Source organism: Sinocyclocheilus anshuiensis, unplaced genomic scaffold, assembly GCF_001515605.1.
Source record: "Sinocyclocheilus anshuiensis isolate Anshui unplaced genomic scaffold, SAMN03320099.WGS_v1.1 scaffold507, whole genome shotgun sequence".
Lineage (NCBI taxonomy): Eukaryota > Metazoa > Chordata > Actinopteri > Cypriniformes > Cyprinidae > Sinocyclocheilus > Sinocyclocheilus anshuiensis.
In genome coordinates, this window is record NW_015551034.1 from 926,546 (window position 1) to 949,115 (window position 22,570).

General features: G+C 37.6%; 1 protein-coding gene across 3 annotated transcripts in view; it reads left to right on the top strand.

The window, feature by feature from the left end:
• The window catches only part of LOC107661308 (ecto-NOX disulfide-thiol exchanger 1-like), a 119,682-nt gene that overhangs the window by 76,375 nt on the left and 20,737 nt on the right, over positions 1–22,570 (top strand). For all 3 annotated transcript variants that reach the window (XM_016450819.1, XM_016450821.1, XM_016450820.1), the window contains 5 exons: positions 3,064–3,231; positions 4,346–4,552; positions 5,503–5,736; positions 13,167–13,379; positions 19,396–19,502. In XM_016450819.1, coding sequence (XP_016306305.1) covers positions 3,064–3,231; positions 4,346–4,552; positions 5,503–5,736; positions 13,167–13,379; positions 19,396–19,502 — 929 coding nt within the window. The remainder of the gene's footprint in view (positions 1–3,063; positions 3,232–4,345; positions 4,553–5,502; positions 5,737–13,166; positions 13,380–19,395; positions 19,503–22,570) is intronic.

Below are 22,570 nucleotides of genomic sequence, written 5' to 3' on the forward strand. Positions count from 1 at the left end.
CCGTCAGAATGAGAGTCCAAACAGCTGATAAAAACATCACAATTAATCCACATGACTCCAGTCCATCAATTACTGTCTTGTGAAGTGTAAAGCTGCAAGTTTGTAAGAATCAAATCAATCATTAAGATGTTTTAACTTCAAACCATTGCTTCCAGCTAAACTATGAGTCCTCTATTGCTTTCTAAAAAGTTGTCTTGTCTGAATCAGGAGAGAAATATGCACAGATCAAGCACTGTTTACAAGCAAAAACAGTCGGAACTATGGACTGGTATTTTGTCCCAAAGCGAAGGTTTAAAGTAAAAACTCCTTAATGATGCATTTGTTTCTTACTGCTTCTCACTTCACCAGATGTTAAAGTTGGCCTATGTATTTTAACAAGATGTAAAATAAGTCTCTGATGTGTGTGTATGTGAAGTTTTAGCTCAAAATATCCCACATAATTTTTTATAGCTTGTTAAAATTGCCACTTTTAGGGTATGAGCCAAAATGCACCGTTTTTGTGTGTGTCCCTTTAAATGCAAATGAGCTGGTTCTCCCGGCCCCCTTATAGAAGAGGGCAGAGCTTCAGTAGCTCATGCTCCGGCATAAAAATAAACATTCCACTATTAGTACAAGCCTGTTATCTTTACAGAAAACGTACTTGGTTTAAAAGTCAGTCATCTGATTGTACTGTAATGATGGGAGAAACAAACCATTTCGAAGCTTCCAATCAATTGAACAAATTAGTTTGTAAAATGATTCACTCTAAATACCATATGCTGGTGACGCCTGCTGGTCAAAACTGTGTAAACGCAACAAAACTCTTGCCAAACAGATCAAGCACTGTTTACAAGCAAAAACAGTCCAAAACTGTTGTAAACAAATGTGTCTGTGGATTTTGATGTGAGAGGATAACAGGAGATCAACATTTTCACTGGAGGAAGCATTAGGGCCTTTCGCACCGCGGGAACCTTTTCATAGCACCAGAACTAATTGTGGAACTACCCACTTTTTGGCGTTTTCGCACCGCTGGAACTGGGTGTTAAAATTGCCACTTTTAGGGTATGAGCCAAAATGCACCGTTTTTGTGTGTGTCCCTTTAAATGCAAATGAGCTGGTTCTCCCGGCCCCCTTATAGAAGAGGGCAGAGCTTCAGTAGCTCATGCTCCGGCATAAAAATAAACATTCCACTATTAGTACAAGCCTGTTATCTTTACAGAAAACGTACTTGGTTTAAAAGTCAGTCATCTGATTGTGCTGTGCATAATAAATACGCATTTATGAATCACACAGACTAGGAGCATAGCGTGATAAAAAAGTCTCATTGTGCCTTAACGTGCTATCACAAACTTTATAAGTCCCATTTGTGATTATGAGGTCGAAAAATGTTAGCGGTTGACTTAACATTGCTTTCATATGCAATCTTTAACTACCACATTCCTGTTTACAATCATTCTGGTAGCATGTGAAGGCAGCACCAGTGAAAACAGGCAGAGATAATGGTAGCTTTAGCAACATTAGCCTTACAGAGTGCCAAGAAGCTCTTTCAGAAAGGCAGTTTGGAAAACAAAATATGACTCCTATGTTCATTGGTGAATCCCAACATAAAACACTTGAAATGCTGCTTTGGCGCTGACATTGTCCAGCAGCTACAGCAAGAAAACAGTAATGGCGGACTGCTGCTTCTCACTCAGGGCTGTGTCTATGCTAATAGGGCAGAAAGCGTCACAAATGGGCGGGATTTTTTCCCTTCAGTGTACAGAGGGAGAATCTGAAACCGCTCGTTTGGAGAGATTGGGATTATAAAAAAATGAGTGGGTGGATTTGTACCATTATAGGCTGGCTGTTTTCACACACTGAGGCCATACAACTGTGTTCAAACAACTTATAAAAGTGATTTTTGCATAATAGGTCCTCTTTAATTGATGGACTGGAGTTGTGTGCACGTGTGGAAAAATAAATAAACAAACAAATAAATAAGCTTTTATTAGTCCAGTATTAAGACTGGAATTTTCATCTCATGAGAGTGAAGATTTTAAACATATTTTAAACACAGTAATATTCATTTCTCTGTATGTCAAGCTGTTTTAATGAGAACAAATTACTGAGTGTTTATAATTGGTTCAGCACAGTAATTATAACGAACTGAACATGACCTTTTTAGTTAAGAGGCCTTATTAGTAAGACAAAACACATTTTCTCATTTTCATAGAAATGCCAACTTTTCTTTTTTTTTTATAATGAACATTATATATATTATTTTACAATGTAGTAGTGGAAACACCTTTTAGATACATACAGTGAAAGCGCAGTTTACAGGTAGGCTTCAGATTTTCAATGCAGGATTGCAAAAGCAAGCTCTCAATAATCTCACTTTTGAGTGTTAATATGAATGCATTTTGAATGAATGAATTTTTACTCTTAACAATTTTTTAAAAAGAGGTTTAAGATACCTTCTGATTAGTCAGTCAACATGATCAGGACACCTGAGAAAATTGTTATTAAACAGGCTGCTTCACAAAATTTGATTGTTTTTCATACATGATTGTGTTTAGAGCAGACTCATGTTTATGAGTCTACGTATAATAAATTAGGTAGGCTAAGTGAGTTATATTGAAGCCATTTTAAAGACATGAATAACATGATTATCAAAGATGAGTTTTAAGAAATAAGTATAATAATTGAGTGATTTGCAGGGGACATTTTTGAAACTGAACAGATTTATTTGTTTTGTATGTTTTTATGTGTTTTATGAATTATATGTATGTACAATATAAAGTGTGCATGCAGGTGTAGGACTTCTGTCGTGGTTTACAGTGCACACGGTTTACTGCACAAATCCAATGCGTTCCGGTCTCAGATCCTGTGCGGCTTAGTGTGATGAAAGCTCATTGAAGAAGAAACTAATCTTTAGTAGATTTTCTGGGTTTTGTCGTCTGCAGTAAGAGCAGTGACCAAGTCTCTTCTCATCTCCGCTGGTCTTTCACCAGCTTTGCTCTTACTTCTTTGGCTTCTTTGTGGTTGTGCTCAGATGGTTCCAGTGCTGAGGTCCAAATCAATGACTCTGTCTGTTTCCCTCTCCAGACTCCATCTGTATACAGGGTTTTGACCCCAACCTTGGCATCATCACCCCAATCAATCCCATGATGGCTGGCATCAGTCTGGTCCCGCCCCATCCTGTGGCAGCAGAACTTCCTGTTATTAAGGAAATCATCCACTGCAAGAGCTGCACACTTTTCCCGCAGAATCCCAGTAAGCATTTTACAGCAACCTACCGCAGCACAATTATTAGAGCTTTCGCCATAAAAGCAGGCGCACAGATGAACGTAGCCAACCCTTATTTACTTCTACTGATGTCATGGTAATTATATGAAGTACAGTCTGTGCCATTTTGAATGACCTGTAACTGTGTGGTAAAATGTTCCACTGAAAGACCTGTAACTTTATGGCAAATGTTTTACAGTTACTGAAATCGCAACAACCACAGGACAGTGTTTATTAAATGCTCCAATGTGGAAAATCAGTGAAAGACGAAATATTAAATCTGTAGAGCTTTTATCCTAAATACTATAAATTGAAATGAACCCTAAAACAGTTAATTTTATCCACATGGACTGCACACTGCATAAGAATCTATTTCTTGTTAATGGAAGTAAATTAATGATAATTCAACAATGTAATGTCAATATAAGGTGATATAGAAGATTTTCAGTCTGGCCTCAGATTTCTGACTTCGGACTTTTCCGTGTTTTCCAAAATATTCCAAAAAGTCTTGTTTTTTAATCATCTGAAACCTGCTGCAACTTGTATTCCAAAGCGATTTATATAATGCAATTAGCAGCAAACATACAAAAGATGCAAAAAAAGCACACACATTTAGATTTGCACTGAATTACAGAGGTACCTGAACCCAAGTTTATGTGTTCCCACACGCCGGTATTTTCAGTTTTGATTTAAGTCAATTTGTTTAGGTTTGGTTTTTATAATAAATTATGTTTATAATGAATGTCACTATAATTTAGAATTGCTTCAGGCATATTCATTTCTGTTTTGAAGTTGTGGAGTGAGGGAAACTAAAATAAGCTACATGTTTATATTGTTTGTAATCAACGTTTCTTTTTATTTACCAGTATTTTACATTATTTTCTAAATTTAATAATAAAATGTGACCTATACATTGATCTATCTATGGATTGTATTATCTAAATTTTGAGAATCAGGTGCAAATTATTTTCCAGAAAAGTTCTAGAAATTTAATATAAAAAATTAGCAAGTTAATGTGGGGGGTAAAAAATTGTTCATTTGATCTATGTCATGTTTAGTCATGCAGTATGAGTGCAGTAAGACATCTTTGTGGATTCTGCAGATCTTCCTCCTCCCTCCACGAGAGAGAGACCTCCAGGGTGCAAGACGGTGTTTGTTGGTGGCCTTCCGGAGAATGCAACAGAAGAGATCATCAAAGAAGTGTTTGACCAGTGTGGAGAGATTGTCGCCATCCGCAAGAGCAAGAAAAACTTCTGCCACATTCGTTTTAGTGAGGAGTTCATGGTGGACAAGGCCCTCTACCTCTCTGGTGTGTCTTTGTTTTTTGTTTGGTTTCATTCTGTTTCATTAGGAAACCTATTTTGTTTAATTTCTCTACCTTTTGTTGTGGACTGTTTTGTTTTGTTAGGGACTGATTCATTTTTTTCTACCTCTTTGGCATCTCTTTGTGTTTTGTTTTGTTTAATTTTGTTTAGTTCAGTTTGTTTTGTTTCTCTACCTTTCTAATGTATTTTTATTTATACAAGTAAATGTTTGTTTTGTTTTGTTTTGTTTTGTTTTGTTTTATTTAGTTTCATTAAGGAACTTATTTTGTTTCTCTACCTTTCTGATGTGTTTTTATTTATACAAGTAGATGTTTGTTTTGTTAGGGGACTGATTACTTTTTCTGCCTCTGGTGTGTCATTGTTTGTTTTGTTTGGTTTCATTTCATTAGGGAACTTATTGTTTTGTTTCTTTACCTTTCTGATGCGTCTTTATTTATACAAGTAAATGTTTGTTTTGTTTTGTTAGGGGACTGATTATTTTTTTCTACCTCTCTGGTTTGTCATTGTTTTTTTATTTATGTAAATATATATTTTTTTCATTATGGAGCTCGTTGTTTTGTTTCTTTACCTCTCTGTTGTGTTTTTTTATGTGTAATTTATCTTGTTTTATAGTAATAGATAATAACCCAGTAGGAAAATAAATACATCTTGCATTTATCTTTGCTGAAAGTCCACTTAAATCAGCTCCCAATCAGCTAGGTACCAGCGCATATGCAACATCTGATGCATATGCTGCAACATACATGCAACATAGCATGACCGGCTGTACTGTTTTGTTCAGCAGGGGCTTTTATTTATGTTGCAGGAAGGAACACCTTGGAATGAAGCAAATCCTATTTCGCATTCAATATGTTTATTCTAGTGAACTGATAGATGATATATGCAAGCAGCCTGTATGAGAGCTCTGTTTGCTGAATAATGTTTGTTGTCCTAGGCTATCGGATGCGCATTGGCTCCAGCACTGATAAAAAGGATTCGGGCCGCATACATGTAGATTTTGCTCAGGCGAGAGATGACTTGTATGAGTGGGAGTGCAAACAAAGATTGCTGGCACGAGAGGAGCGGCACCGACAGAAAATCCACGAGGAGCAGCTGAGACCTCCATCACCTCCTCCCATAATGCACTACTCTGAGCATGAGGCAGCTCTTTTGGCTGAGAAACTGAAAGGTAAGCTTTCCCACAGACTGTGGTGCCATGATCTCATCTAGCCTTTAAAGCACAGATTTGTCATCATTAATGTAATGCCCAGAGAAATTTGGGTTCTTAGGAAAAGCTTCAAGGCAGAACTTTTATGCTTCTTATAAAGGCAGAGTGTGGTAAGATGACCTACGCCACCAGGTCTGCCTTCCTTCAGACGTGTTGCAGCTGTCCTGAACTGATCTCTGAAGATGTGACGGACATTAATGAGTGGCTACATAGTTTTGAGGCTCTTACGCTTCAGTCCTCTTTCCCGTCTGTAGCTGCCAGCCGAACAGCCCCAGCTGTTGTTTATTCTGTGAGACTGGTGTGTTTATATGATCAGCTAGTTCCATTCATCAGCTTCAATGAGACCAATGATTGCCAATGAAGTGAACACTGAGTACCAGGCTTCTGGAAAGCCAAAGGGTTTCCAAGGTTGACTAAATAGTTTTAATTTGCTTTTAGTGTGCTTAAAATGGCCTTTGGTTGATTCTAGTCTATTGGATATTGTGCAAGAGTTTGCTTAATTGCTTTGTCATAGCATTGAAGACCAATAGTAGTGCCCTTTAAATGGGGTCTCATTTGAGTTTCATCTTTGTCTCAGATGTTTATCCTAAAATTGTTGATATGACATAAAAGTAAAGCTGTGAATAGCAGCTCAGATCATTTTATCTTTCTTCTGAAACTGTACCAGAGACATGTGTGAGACTTAAACATCCCATTTTCTCTTCTTTTAATGTCATTATTGTCTATAAGAACCAAATGGGACATAGTTACACTTTATGGTTACACTTTATTTTAAAGGGGTCATCTGATGTGACATGCACTTTTACAAGTAGTTTGAACTGAAATGTGTGTTGGCAGTGTGTGTACACAACCACCCTATAATGATAAAGATCCACCCAGTGTTTTTTTTTTTTAAATCTCATTAAATCATTTCCCCTTTCTCAAATCAAACCATTCTCAGATGCCTGTCTGTGTGACGTCACACAGACCAAGGCCCCTCCCACGATTGTTGATTGACACTAGCATATTACCTTAGACCCGCCCTGAGTGAGCTGTCATCAGTCTGCCATTGTTTCGATGCCAGAGCAGATGTAGACAAGAATGTCTCCTAAGCGATTGAGGTGTTTTGTTGTTGGATGTAATAATGAACATAGCAGTCGTCATTTACTCCCGACATCTGAGCCACTGAAGACGCAGTGGATTACCTTTGTTTTTGAAGGGAATGCACCCCCGATATACCTAAATGTGTCTATCTTCGCGTGAATCATTTGTGATCCAGCTTCACCTACAGAAGGAGTATAAGGTTATTTTATGAATCTTTGCAATTCGTCTTTCCTAATAATGTGCTAGTTAGCAAGTTCCGCGGCTAAAGTAAACAGTATCATGAGTTGATTTTGACAAGGTAAAAAGGGTGTTGTTTTACACTACCACTGAGACATTTTAACCAAAGTATGTTATAGAGGTAGCACTTTATTTTACAGTCCTGTTCCCCATGTACATACTATGTACTTATTATAGTAATTACAATAACTAGGTAATAACTAGGTACTAACCCTGAACCTATCCCTAAACCTAACCCTACCCCATGTAGTTATCTTATATTACCAGAACTTTCTTAGGTAGGTACACTGTAAGTACACTGTAAGTACATGTAAGTACATGTACTGTAAAATAAAGTGCAGCCATTATAGACTTTTCATTAAGACCCTAAAGAATCATATTAATTTATGGAAAATGGGCATCCGATGACCCCTTTAAGATGTCCTTGTTACAGTGTAATTATACATTAATGTACTGAGTAATATTAATTAACTACATGTGCTTACTATATGGGATTAGGTTTTGGCTAGGGTTATTTGCATGTATTTATGCATAATTGATTGTTATTATAATAGTAAATACATGTAACATGTGTAACAAGGACACCTTAAAATAAAGTGTTACCTTAGGGGCTGATTGTTTTGTTTTGCTAGGGGACTGCCTTTTTTTTTTTTTTTTTTAAGGGGCCTGATTTTTGTGTGTGTGTTAGGGGAGTGATTTTTTTTCTTTCTTTTTTGTTTTGTTAGGGGACTGTTTGTTTTGTTTTATTTATTTATTTTGTTTGTTTCGTTGTGTTGTGTTAGGGGACTGATTTTTTGCTTTTTTGTTTGTTTTTAATTCGTTTGAGTTTTCCCTCTTTTCCTCACTTTCCTTCACTTTTAAATAGCTTAAAAGCGCCATGCGCATTTTACTTTCACTTTCAAATTAGCCGCAATTCGGCATCAATTGCTTGAATTGAATTCAAGCAACAACAAAATAAAACGTAGAACATAGAACTTTTATTAACAAAACGAATAAAAATACACCATGCTATATGTCTAATATAAAATAACAAATAACTTACACAAAGTTTAGGTATACAAAACTGAAGATCAGTAAACACTGTGGAACCAAATAAATAAGAAACTTATGTTTATTAGCAAAACGAATAAGAAAGCTTGGAGACACGACATACTTGATGTGAAATTTAAAAAAAATACACAGTTTAAATAAATAAAAATCAGCAAACACTGTGGAACCAAATAAATAAGAATGTTAAAAAAAAACTTCCAATATCACCTTAGAGAAATGGTAGAAGTTAACAGGCTTTTCAAAATCCAAAATATTTTTAAAACAGGCGCTTCTGCATGTCATTTTGAAACTCTTCTGCCATTGTCTTGTCTTGTCTCTCTTCTTGTCAGCTTCTCCTCATGTGATAAATGAAATCTCATCTGTGATGCGACTGTCGTTCAGCACGCTGCATTGAGCAGCTGCATTCAGTTTTAACTGTAGTGTCTGTTCTCTAACTGAACTAAATGATTTTTATTACTATATAAAATCAAAACGACGGTAGGGGCGGTGCTGCGATGGGCAAGTGACATAACTGCTGTTGCGGCTTCACACCGGTAAAACCGTCAACACCGTCTATCGCAGGAACCCTAACTCCAAGGTTGACTAAATGTTCTTTTGCTTTTAGGGTGCTTATGTGCTTTTAAGTTTTTAAGTAATTTGTGATACTTTTTCTTCTCTTCTATGGCTTTACATGGACATACAGTAAGTGTTGCGTCAGCAATATTGCTCAGGGGTTGGCTGTAAATATTCTGCAGATCTCCTACCGTTTTCAGACAGGCAAGAATAGTTAGTGTGAGGTTTAAAATATTTCACAATGTTTATTTCTGAATCTAGAGAGGTTTGAGCACTCATGCAAGATGTCAGATTTTCATTATACAGGATCATTTTCAAGGCGTCACATGCTGTGTTTCCACCTTAGAGTTACACCAATCCATCACACCCCTTTGACATTCACACATATTTGTAATGTCACCTTTCATGTTTTAATTTCAGAGCCGTTCCTGGCTGACAGCTGTTTTCCCATGCTGTGATTTGATTACAGCTAGCGGCTCCAGGAAGGTAGTGATGGTTGAGTTGTGCTGGCTGCAGTGGTTTCCATGCCTCTCTGAGCTCTTGTCTCTCTGGAGAGACTGCTTTCATTTCGATGATGGGGACTTGACTGCAGCCTCCACCTCATCAGCAATCACAGCACTTCCCATGTCAAGCACTTCCCATTCTCCCTGCGTGGCGCATCCCCAGCTCTGTCTGCATGTTCTTATGTTTATTGAGCCCAGGAGGCAACAGACAAAACATCTCAGACAGTTTCAATATTCTGGTGTCTGGCTCAGTTCTGCTCATGCCTGACATCCAGTTGCCTCTCCAATTAAACCCTTGTTTAGATGCAAACAATTATGCTGCAAATATTTATTGACTACAGCTAGTGGTATCTGTTTAAGTATCAACAGCATGCAAATGAACATCGGTATTTGTGTTGCTGTTTTTTTGGCATATTTGTGCAATTATTTTTTTTTTTAATCTTTTTTTTAATTGATTCACATATTACATATTTATTTTATAGTTACATTAGAAATCTTTAAAACACTTCACTACTTCCATCATTTACTTTTGCTTTTTATGCACAGATTTGATTGTTTTACCTCAGACCCTGATTTTCACTTAAAAACAGCAATTACACATTAGCTTTTACGAAAAAGTAAAAAACCTCTTTAATTAATGATTTCTAAAAACTATATAATTATCTAATTAAATATCTATAAAACTACATATATAATCTAATCAGAGTAAAATAACATTTTATTGTGTGAAATTTATTTATATCAGATTTACTCAAATGACGAATGTTCCTTAAGTGACAATTCTACATTTACATTAATAAATATTATAAATTAAATAAAAAACATCAATAAAGTCTTACCAAAAGTGAGTGTACTTGTTTATCAAGGAGATAAAGTGACAGCAAGGAAATGAAAGGTACAAATCAATTGTGAACAGAAAAGTTGTATTGTTTATTGTCAATTTCAATTACGTAAAAAGCATGAAAATATGAATTTATTTTGTGTAGTTAGCATTCATAAAATGTAGCTAGCTATGAAATTAGCTTTAGCAAGAGTCGCATTTTACTTCACAAATCTTTAAAATGTAATTTATATCAGATAATACCCATATAATGCCTTGACAGATGTAATAGATTATGGAAATGAAGTTTCAGAAATAAAAAAAAACAAAAACGGAACAGTATACCATATTAGACACTGATAGTGTACAAATAATGTAAAGAGTGTTTTAAACAGAGTTTATTTACTAGAAGATCAAAAAATGTCCAATAGTTAAAAAATATTTTAATGTAAGAGTGCAGATGTACATTAAAAAGCCCTTTTTATTATAAATACACCGTTTCCCTCATTCTCAAATCTGGCCGTTCTTCAGGCCGTTATTGACTCTTAATTCTATCCATTGCTGCTTTCTGTCTCTTGCATTTGGAAACACTTTAATGCTATTCATTCAAACAGCCCAGCCCCTGGTTAATGCTTTCTGGCAAGTAAATGCTCATTGCCACATTACGCTTTCATGGAAAAATTAATATGAGCGATGTTTAAAACAAAGCTAATTTCCCGACCATAACTGACGCTGACTGAGTTGGCAGTAGCGTGGCGGCTTACATAGTGTCTGAGTTACGGAGAGGTCGGATGACTGAATGCTGGGAATTTCGAGGGAGAGTGTGGAGATTTCACATTTGCATTGCTTGTGGAGTCTCTCATTAGACGTGAGATTGACAGAGCAGGCTCATTTGACTGTGGAAATTATTTTTATTCTCGTCAGATGGCATTTTTGCCCGAGGGTCGGGAGAATTCAATTCCCTTTAATTAGCTGGGAAGTTTGAGTGCCACCTTAATAACATACCTGCTCTTGATCTCGAACGCTCAGAGTCCCTTGGGTCTCTTACCAACCTCACATGGGAATAACATTTATTTAATTGAAAAATGACTAAAATGGATATCAAATCTAAAATTCAAATTAAATGAGTTGAGCACGTATTTTAAGGAGGTTCAGTATAATTGATACATCTCTCGTGATGTCATTCTCCTGCTTGGCTTGAAATCGGTTATACTGTGGTGAGTTGAAGCAATAAGTCTGGTGAAAAGTGCACAGATGCAGGGAATGATGTTGTTTCCGTGCACGGGATCTCATTAAGGAAGGGATCGAATTTACTGCCAGCCCTACTGCACTGACTTTGTGGCAAAATTCAATTATTCTTCCAATTTTAGTAATGTATTTCACACGGGTCCACAGTGAGCAGATTACTAAAGCTTGGGAGAGGCCACACTCAATGCCTCATGTCTCAGCTACTCAGGCTGAAATTACACTTCATGTTTAGACAGGAAAAATGCAGGGTTAGTTACTGATTCACGAGCCGTGACTGAACACACTGATGAGATGATGTTCTTGTCCAATAGAAAAAGACAATGCAGGGAAAGAGTCTTTAAATTAGGCCCTAAAGGTAGAGCCGTGGCTTAGCGTTTAGTGTAGCATGTGGACGTGAGGTCCAATCCTGATCTCCCTATCATTTCTTGTGGCTAAACTAATCATCTAAAAGTTCTTAAAATTACATTCAATACTTTAACTGAAAAAGGAAAGTTTGTCAAGACAAGTGTTGTCTGAAAGTGTAGTAAAGTCTTGAATTGTGAAGGTTATAAGGCTTGTGTATTGAATGCTTGAGCAGATTGGAAAGAGATTCGAGTTTGAAGGTTGAGTTTTGTATAATGTAAAATCTTGGGAGGAGAGATTTTGAAGTGTGAAGGGGATGTAGGCCTTATGAGATTTGAATTTTAAAACTTTGTTGCTAGGGTGTTCTAGTGGTGCTATAGAAAGCTGCTGGTGTGGTTACTAGACAGGATATACAGTATGAATGGTTGGATATATGTATAGATGGCAGGTGTGTAGCTACTTAACTCAGGTTATTGAATTTTGAACTGCTGGAAGACTAAGAAAGAACAGCCTGAAATGTATATTAAAAATATATATTTAAGCAGCCTTATATTGTTCCAAACCAATAGAAGCACTATAACAGAAGTACATAAAACTTGGGCACTACATTTCAATCTTTTAGTCAAGTCAAGTCAAGTCACCATTATTTATATACTGTAGTGCTTTTTACAATACAGATTGTGTCAGGGCAGCTTTACAGTAGCCTATTACACAGGTAAATAGTGTAAAGACATATAATAGCTTTATGGGGAAAACTGTAGAAAATTTACACATAAAACCAGTGACATGTTCACATATGTTTCACATATTGTGAAACAAACTATCAAAAATGACAAAAAGTAGGACGGGGACTTAACTCTATGCTTCAGTTGTTGATTGGATGGAGATCTGAATGTGAACTTGCTCGATTGTAAGAAAGGCCCAGGGTTTAAGCAGACTAAATGATTGGAACAGCAGAGTTATATCATCAAAGAGAAGTCTGACTTATCAATGATTAAACATATGGATCAGTTGTTTATAATAAGATCATTTAATATGTAATAGAAAATAGACAGGATGAATTTACATTTCATGCCGACTTATTGTAAGCCAACCTGCACCATAGTTCCAGATTTTATATTTTTGAGAGCATATTTGATATGAGACTGAAGGTCTGTAACAAGTTTAGTACACTCTTTAAAAAAGGTTTCAAAAGAGGGTTTTCGTAGCGATGCAATAGAATAACTATTTTAGGTTCCCCAACAACCTTTCTGAATAAAGTTCTTAAAATAAATATTTTCCTATTATCTATTTTCCTAGTGTGAAGAACGTTTTAATAATCTAAAGAACCTTTTTCTGCTGTAAAGAGTTCAGTGGAAAGGTTCCATAGATATTAAAGATTCTTAATGGAACCTAAGACCAAAGCTTTAGAGGGAAATTACAGTTAAAAATGTGTCTCATGTAAGGGATTTTGAACTGTACGCTGGCTTTGTCAAGCCTGCAAAGTAAGTGTTACGGCAGTCTCTGTCATAAGTAGATGAAGTAAAAATGACAGTTTTCCTTATTCATTTCTCCAGATGACAACAAGTTCAGTGAGGCAACGGCAGTGCTGTTCACGTGGATCGACAGAGGTGAGGTGAACCGACGCTCTGCGAACCATTTCTACTCCATGATCCAGTCAGCGAACAGCCACGTGCGGCGCCTAATGAACGAGAAAGCTCAGCACGAGGAGGAGATGGAGCTGGCCAAAGAACACTTTAAGAATTCCCTGCTTGCCATTCTCACACAATGTAAGATACCTCCTGCCTTCACTGTTTGTATCCCAACAGGTTACTATGAGATTTTCATCTAGTGTTGCCATGACAACCGCTCATCCTTTGTACAGAGCAAGATGATATAGCCGTCCTTAAGTGGGCTCTGTCTCTGATCTGATTGTTGGACTTTTCTCACTCATCTTGATATGACTGTACTGCCAGTAGGAGTGTATTTGTATGTCCAGAACTACCATATACGTTACACTGCCCCTAACTGTAACAGGCAAGACATGGGCTCTGTTCCAAAACCTAGAGAGCTGCCTACATAGGCATCATAGGTGAGGTTATAAAAGGTGGGCATTATAAAAGCCAACACATATATCCTTCACGAAGAAGATAATGCCATGATACATTGAGACAAAATCCATCTTAAGCTGCATCACATTTATATTTGCTCTGTGAAATTTCATGTTCGAAATCGAGTCATTTCCATAGAAATAGAAATTGCATGGCTAATGTAGCTAAAGTTATCATTGTCTCTGATTGTATTCACAGAGACCAGAACTATGTCATCATTTTTATGCTGTGTCCTTTTAAGAGGTCTGCACGGGCCTTAAAGGGGTCATCGGATGCCCATTTTCCACAAGTTGATATGATTCTTTAGGGTCTTAATGAAAAGTCTATAACATACGTTGGTTGAAAATTCTCAATGGTAGTGTAAAAAACACCCTTTTTACCTTGTCAAAATAAGCTCTGTTCATAGCAAGCCGTTTCCTTGCATGTCACTTTGAATGCTAATGAGCTCTGCTCACCCTGCCCCTCTCTTCCGTGGGGTGACGAGCAGACGGTAAACTTTAGCCGCATTTAGCCGCGAAACTTGCTAACTAGCACATTATTAAAGGGGTCCTATTATGCTCTTTTACAAAGTCTTGATTTTGTTTTGGGGGTGTACTAGAATCTTCCCCTGCACCGGAGTCGACACAATGGCGGACAGCTCACAGCTCACTCAGGGCGGGTCTAAGGTAAGACGGCCTTGTCAAGCAGCTAGCGTGGGAGGGGCCTGTGCAGAACTACGTCATTCTAACAGGAATCTCAGAACAGCCTGATTTGAGAAAGGGGGTTTTAAAATAGGGATTTAAAAAAAAAAACACCGGGTGGATTTTTATCATTATAGGGTGGATGTGTGCACACACTTCCAACACACATTTATGTTCAAACAACATGTAAACTGAATTTTGCATCCGATGACCCCTTTAAAACAAAGAACAAGAACCATGCCTTAACGGTACCTCTCAAGCCCAAAAACATTCACTCTGTGTATAATGCATAACTGCACCTTTATTATACACAATAGAGCGAGATGGTATAAAAACGTCGTGGGAATTTTTTTTTGAAACGTTTCTAAAGCAAACGTGTACTAACTTTAAGACCACATATGGTGAAACAGATGGTAACAGATGGTAAAGCGCGTACTGTAGTCTTTTTGACGTGATCGACCCGGGTTCGAATCTGCCTTTTACCGAACTTGTTTTTTCTCCCTTTTCAAATATCATATCACATCGGAAAGGCATTTATTTTCAATTAAAATTAAGGAAATAATCAAAAAGTTGAAAATAAAGTATCGGGTAGGGTTAGGGTAGGTGTAGGGAGGGCTTTATTGTCCCAATAAGGTGTGTAGCATCTGGACCAATCAAACACACAATTTTTCATTTGATTTAACAAATCAGTTATTCATTAGATTAACAAATCGTCACAGTCCCCTCACCCAATAAACTGGATGCCAGGATGTCTGCAACGACACCAGGCCCCCCCTGGTTACCATGGCAACCCTGACACCAGATACATTTACGACCTAATGGAATGTAAGTAGGGAAAATCACTGCCTTTTTCTTAAGGAAGAGACACAATGCACAGTAGAAATGGACTTTTCTACTAATTAATTCATAGGAAAACCTTTCTTTGAATGAACACACATATCCTTCAGGTCATTGTGTATATTATTGCTGTCTTGTATATTATCAGTTGTATTGTAGTCTATTTTATGCATGCTTATGATAGCACCACTCATTCATGTAACCTTACATATACCGTGTTTGGTCTCTATTAATTCGTATTCGGATGATCTAATTGAGAGTGTATATTGTATGTTTATACCTATGCAACATATTAGTGTTCTAAGAATCTTTATTAGTTTGTGCATCAACACCCCAAGCGAATTACATTTGCAAATTACCATGCCCTCACACAAAGGGTCGTAAAACCCTCCAGCAATTGCAACCTCCCGCTTGGAATTTCTGCCTTTCTCATTGGACAAGCCCATCTTGAGAGGCGGGGATCTTCTCCGACCTTAAAGGCATCACCCCATGTGACCCTCCCAGAGTCGGTGGTTCGGTTAGATGCTAAGATGAAGATGTGAGCAAACGCTCCAGGATACCCAAGCTTGTGCCAGGCCTTCGGGCCTAGACTTTTCCACTCACCAAGAATCTCTGAAGCAAACTGGTTCTCTTTTCATCAACCAACGTCAGCAAAGATCTTGGGCCTTAAGATTGCATTCAGGAATCTCTTTCAGACAGACGAGACATGCAAGTATCAAACTTAGTCTTATTAATTGATACATTAGGTATCATCCTCTATCGCTATTTACACTTAGTGCAAATAGCCGCTGCCTTATTTTTAATATTCTCAGAACGTTAAAATGTCCAGTTTTCTTGTTGTGATTATAACATTATTAAAGAATACAAAACATAACAAGAACTTTCAAGTACAAATAACATAAGGACATTTTAAGAATGTTGTTCTAAGAATGTTTTCTCTCAACATTGAGAACGTTCTTCAAGTATGTATAATAACATCATAAAGACATTCCGAGAATGTTGTTCTAAGAACGCTTTCTCGCAACGTTTTGAAAAAGTATATAAAATATTAGTCACAGCCTGAACATCTGATGCATACAGCACACAAAATTGGAAACACTTCAAGAGTTTTAAAGTCGTCATTGGATTGGTTGAATTATACAGTATTTACGGGAGATGTGTGTCGCGTTCTTTAATGTTCCGTCTGGAAACAAAGATGCCGTGAGGCCAAACCCCCTCATGGAAGAAGAAAGCTCTCGTGTTTACAACTGTGACAGTGGCTACGTTTACATGCAACCAAATAATCCGTTTGTAATCGGATTGACGGCTCAATCGGACTGAAAAGCCTTCATGTAAACACCTTAATCATGTAATGTCAGATTACTTTTCTTAGGGAATTAATCATTATTATTCTAGCTCAGGTTTTGAACGGAATCGAATCTGAAAATTCGAAGTCAACCTGATTAGAACTGATTTCCAATTTGATAGTTTACACTTTATCAACGGTCGTCCAGCGAGACGTTAACCTCAGTATATTTTAACAATTTGAATATTTGTGAGCGGGACAGGAACTTATTTGAGACAATTGGCGCCTGGGCTGACAATGGTTCAGCTTTACGACTCTCGTATGGTTGAGAAGAGATGTTAGTTTTCCGGTGGAATGCGGAGATTCCATCGTTCATTTGTGTGATGTTCGCAAATGCCTTACAATCGATCCAATTGAGTTCGATCGGAATGAAATTTCGATCGGATTAAAGGGGGTGGTTTATTCCTTTTCTAATACGATTGAGAGTGCATGTAAACACTCGATCGGATTGAACCCCGAAACTGAAAGGACTGCGCATGTGCAATAGTGCAGAATAGCGTAATGACGTATGACGCGCAGAACGAGCGGATCTTCCTTTTGAATAAAGTGTTGTATAAATGCGTGTCCTGTCATTATAAAACGCTCCTTTCACTCGGCAACTGTGAAGTGGAGCAGGACAACCTCCCACCTGTCCTTGTTTTGGATTAAAAAAAAAAAAAAAACGAAAAAGGAGCCGTTTTCTAATTTTTCTACTTTCAATATTAAATCAAAAAACGAATGATCCAATGATACACGGATTTGAAGGGGGTGGTTTATTCCTTTTCTAATACCATTGAGAGTGCATGTCAACACTCAAACGGATTGAACCCCGAAGCTGAAAGGACTGCGGATGTGCAATGATGCAGAACTAGCGTAATGACGTATGACGCGCAGAACGAGCGGTTCTTCCTTTTGAATAAAGTGTTGTATAAATGCGTGTCCTGTCATTATAAAACTCTCCTTTCACTCGGCAAATGTGAAGTGGAGCAGGACAACCTCCCACCAGTCCTTGCAACCCATTTTGGGCGCGGGGAGGGGCATTTTTACTACGTGATAAATAGCAGCACGGCACAGCAGTTTATATGTATATTTATCCATAAATTGATAAATATTAATTCTCCTGTTAAAAACAAATAAAGAAACCATGTAGGAGTGGTTATTATGTGCAAACAGTGAAAAACTCTATATTTTTGCAGTGTGCGCATGTAAAAAAAAATCTATTCCGATTTGAAGCTTGTGACATATAAACGCGCACATCAACCCGATCACTTTATTTAGCGTTCATGTAAACGCTACATTCAGATTCATCAATCGGAATGAATTCAGTCCGATTGAACCAAAAATTGTGCATGTAAACGTAGCCAGTGAGTGCTTATCAGGATCAACTAAACGCTGGCTTTTCAAAAATATGTAGTTTGTCCATGAGTTTTACACACCGTTCTGTTATTGTGTGGACATTTCCACGCCCCTAAACATGACGCAGCACAAAACGAAACGTGATTGGTTGCTTTACCTGTCAGACATATGGCCTCTAGCCTAGGGCGGTGCTTGGCCATTCAAAGCGGCCAAGGTTCCCAGACCTTCTACCGTCAGTCCGAAGGTCTGACTACACAAGACTTATCAAATATTAATAAGAATGTTCCATAAACATTATTTTAGGAATGTTTTGTCCTAACAATTCATTTAACTTAAAAAAAAATGTCAGTTAAAATTGTGAGAACATTCCCTGTTAGCTGGGGAAGTCCTCTGAGGTCATATCACTACAATAGAAACTAAGACACAAGATGGCAGATTACTGCAAATATTAGGTAATATTTGACCACTGAATGCTGCGAGTGACCAATCAGAATCACATATTCTAGAATACAGTTCTAATTTTGTGTTTATTTTGCTGTTAGCTTAGGAAAATGCTAACGGCAGACTCAATTATGTGTTGAAACTCCATGTGTCGCACTAATAGTCCCTCACTTACGAGGTTCTATTTCAGTTTGGATGCTGTTAGAAAGCAAGGCAGCTCACTAGTCGTGGAACAGAGCCACAGTGTCTCCTACACGGTTCACAAGACATCACTGCAGATATACACTACACAAATGCACACTAGGAGATTTGATTGCATTGAGACCGAGCTGCCTATGTCAGCGTGACTGTAGCCATAGCCCATAGAAGGGCCCTGGGTAAGTACAGTCTCAGTGGAAGCACTCTGACCATATAGCAGATGTGGAGATGTTCAACTTAACTTAAAGGTAGGCCAACACCAGATTCACTCATCTTTTTTTGCGGCCCGGACAGGTGAGAAGCCAATATACCAGCTCAAACAAAGAAATGTAATTTGCTTGAATGAATATGTGTGATGGAGATTTGTAATTGGCAGCTTGACAGAAAGATATTGTGACACCATTTGTGCATGAAATACTATGATTTTTTATTTATTTTAGAGTTGTAGTAGGCTAAAAAAGATGATCACATAATTGTTTACTAAACTGTAGACTTGGTCAAATTAATAAATAGCAGGCAACAGTTTACAATTGGTCCAAATCTCAATCCTAACGCAAATCCAACATCTAATGCCAAAATAAAAACTGCACACGTACCCATTTTGAGCTAAACCCTGAATCAACGTTTGACATCAAACACTCAGTACTTTATTAGTGCTTCTCCAACAAATCCATTGTAGACTGTTGCCTTCCTCAGTCCTAAGGAATTGAAACAGCAGCTAATGAGATGTAAGTACAACAGACACAATCAGGGGCCTCTCAGAGAAGTGTTGCGAGGGTCCTGATGCGTCTGACTGCTGGCGCAGATGCCGAGCTCTACATAAATGGCTTGTCTTGTCTGACTTCCTTACCCACCAAAGTTGAGCAGATTACGGCTGTGTTCACCGCTGCCACCAGGCAAAAGGCATGGGACCATTTCTCAAAAGCGCAGCGCAAGAACATAGACATTTGGCGAAAGCAGTGCGAGGTTGGTATTTCTTCTCCCCTTTTGTCATGCTGACTCTACATCAGGGGTCTCAAACTATGGGCCAAGCTTTGTCATTACAAACCAATTTTCACTATACCCTGTTGAAAAAAAACAGTATATGCTGGTTTGGTATGTTTTGAAGCATGGCAGCTGGTTTGAGCAGGTTTAAGCTGGTCCTTAGTTGGTCATGAGCTGGTCCTGAGCTGGTTATGAGCTGGTGCTGATCAGGAGTTAGTTGCTTAGGACCAGCTCATGACCAGCACATGACCAGCTTAAACCAGCTCATAACCATCTTATAACCAGCTCAGGACCAGCTTAAACCAGCTGCCATGCTTCAAAACATACTTAACCAGCATATGCTGTTTTTTTTCAACAGGGTAGTCTGGCCTTAATGTATTTAAAAGCCAAAGTATTGCACCAATATTTACTATATATAATATACATATTTCAAATTTGTGGTTGTAAAAAGGCTGGTTCTCTAAAGGAGAACACCGCCTGGCTAGTGGCCCCCAGGTAATGTAGTATGAGACCCCTGCTCTACATGGTACACTGACACAGCAGCTCTTTATATGGCAGTGTATCTTGTGGCTTTTCATTGTGCAGACTTGTGGGACCTCACACAGCAAAAAAACATCATATTTTTCTAGCCTCTGCTCTTTCGTGCAGCAGAGCACTCTTTGAAATTGCCACCTAGAAAGAACCTCCATTGCTGCCATGGCAACAGATACTGGCAGGATTATAATGATGCTTATCAGTGATTAGCCTCAATTAATTGTTAATAACTCATCCAATTTGAATTAGGTCTCTATGAGGAAGGAAAAGTGAGGTGCGTGTTAACTCAAAATGTGCCTGTATGCATCTATGCATTAGAAACCCCTGAATTCTCTGGAATGCACAATATGGAATTTCCATATTCATAATATGGAATGTCACCGGTATGCAAAATTGATGTTAGCGCAAACAGAATACTCAATGAACCTTGAAATATAAAAATCCCTCGCTGGTGATAGACTCCAGCTGCAGTCTTTCCTCCAGCCATCGGACTTTTTCCATGACTGTATATCATGAGCAGTGATGTGAGGCCCGAAACCTAATCTTAGAAACACACTGACTGTATTGATTAATTGCTTTAAGTCAAGTCTATGAAAGGATTCCATTTCAGTTCACAGTCGCCAAGAGGTAAGACATCAGCGTTGTGGCAGAGTCTCCGGTGCTGTGAGAAGTGAAAGCCAGTTAGGATGCCACCCCTGTGAAAAGTTGCTTTTATTGTTGTTGTTTTGTAGCACTGTTTGCGGATTTGTCAAATATATTAAAATAATCATACAAAGTTAAGTACAGAGTTTCCAGGTTTTCTTGTACTTAACTGTCAGAGAGTTGTGAAAAAGTGTGAAGTCTTGAAAAATAATAGAAATCAAGAATGCTACATAGTTCTTGTTTTCTCAGCTTTAAAATAGAGAGGCAGAGGCTAGTTGCACACTTTTGTACTTTCTTTCTTTCTTTCTTTCTTTCTTTCTTTCTTTTCTTAAAGAGATTTCTGCTGTCACAGTGGGAATTTACCATTAAATAGTATATAAGAGCCTATTTAAACAGAAAAACAATCATGAGCCCATGAAATATGTAACATGACAAAACATACAAAAAGGTACAACCAACAACATATTAAGCACACTTTTTTTTCATACAAAAATAAGTGTAGCACTTTAGTATAGGGACCAATTCTCAATATTAACCAGTTGCTTATTAGTATGCCTGTTATTAAAATATTGGCTGTTTATTAGTGCTTATAAAGCACATATTCATCATGACCATATTCTACATCCCTAACCCATAACCTAAATGTAACAACTACCTTTCTAACTATTAATAAGCTGCAAATTAGGAGTTTATTGAGGCAAAAGTTGTAATGTTTTTTTAATAGTGAGAATTGGACCTTAAAATAAAGTGTGACCAAAATAAGCTATTGCTTGGCTATACTGTAATTTATTACAAATATATAAATAAATAGATGTAGTTTTATTTACTTGTTTACTCAACATACAAAAAGTATGATATTGGGATTTTAGTTTGGAAAATTACAAACATATATATTGAAATGTAATACAGTTTTTAAACCAGCATACACAATCACTGCTGGACAAGAAATAAAGCATGTGAACTTCTGACTTAAAACATTATTATTACGGAGATATAGGCCTTGTGACAGAGTGACAACTAGCCTCAGTCTCCCTTATTTTGTTGGCCAGAAATGGCTCTAAGTGAATGCAGTCTTTATGAAAAATGTTATAAAAACCTTATTGGTTTTTACAGAATGCCTGGAAACACCACTGAAAAAGTAATGGATATTCTTTGGTCAAAAGGTGTGGGAACCCTGTAAAACGAAATTGTGAGAATTAGAGAGAAATATGATATCAGAAACAACTCAGAGCTCGACCTGTATTCCTCTGATACTACAGCTTTCAAGAAACAGATGAAAGATCAGGCAACACAGTGCTAGAGTAAAATGTATTAAATCACAGATAAAGCAAAGCTCAAATGCACTCCCTTTATAGAGTCAGATCTGCAAGATTTCACAGTGGTGGCATTAAATGTCCTTTGTGCTGATCCCTATAATGGCTATCAGAGGATCAGTGGGATTGGAAGTTTGTGTAATGTGATTTTACGCTCCATTTTCAGACCTAGACAAATGAACTTTCACTATTGCACGGCAGAGCCTCTGGGTTGTATTTTTAAGTTAAGAAATCAATCACCAGGGCCTGTGCTTGCCAAATCATTGCCTGTTTTTTCATCCTGTCAAAAGTTTCTACATTAAATTAGAGTATTATTAAAGTAGAACTGCAGAAAGAAAACATTTCATTGAGATGTGTGATTGTCATATATGTCACTGCCACATTTACACAGCAAATGGAAGTATAAAAGTGTGTCCTTGTAGAATTACTCAGAGCAGAGGAAATGTTAAAGTGTGCAGAATGTAATCTTTAATCATTGAAGGTCTCGGACAGAAGCCAGTAATGGGATGTGTGTGTGTGTGTGTGTGTGTGTGTGTGTGTGTGTTTGTTTGTTTTCTGTAT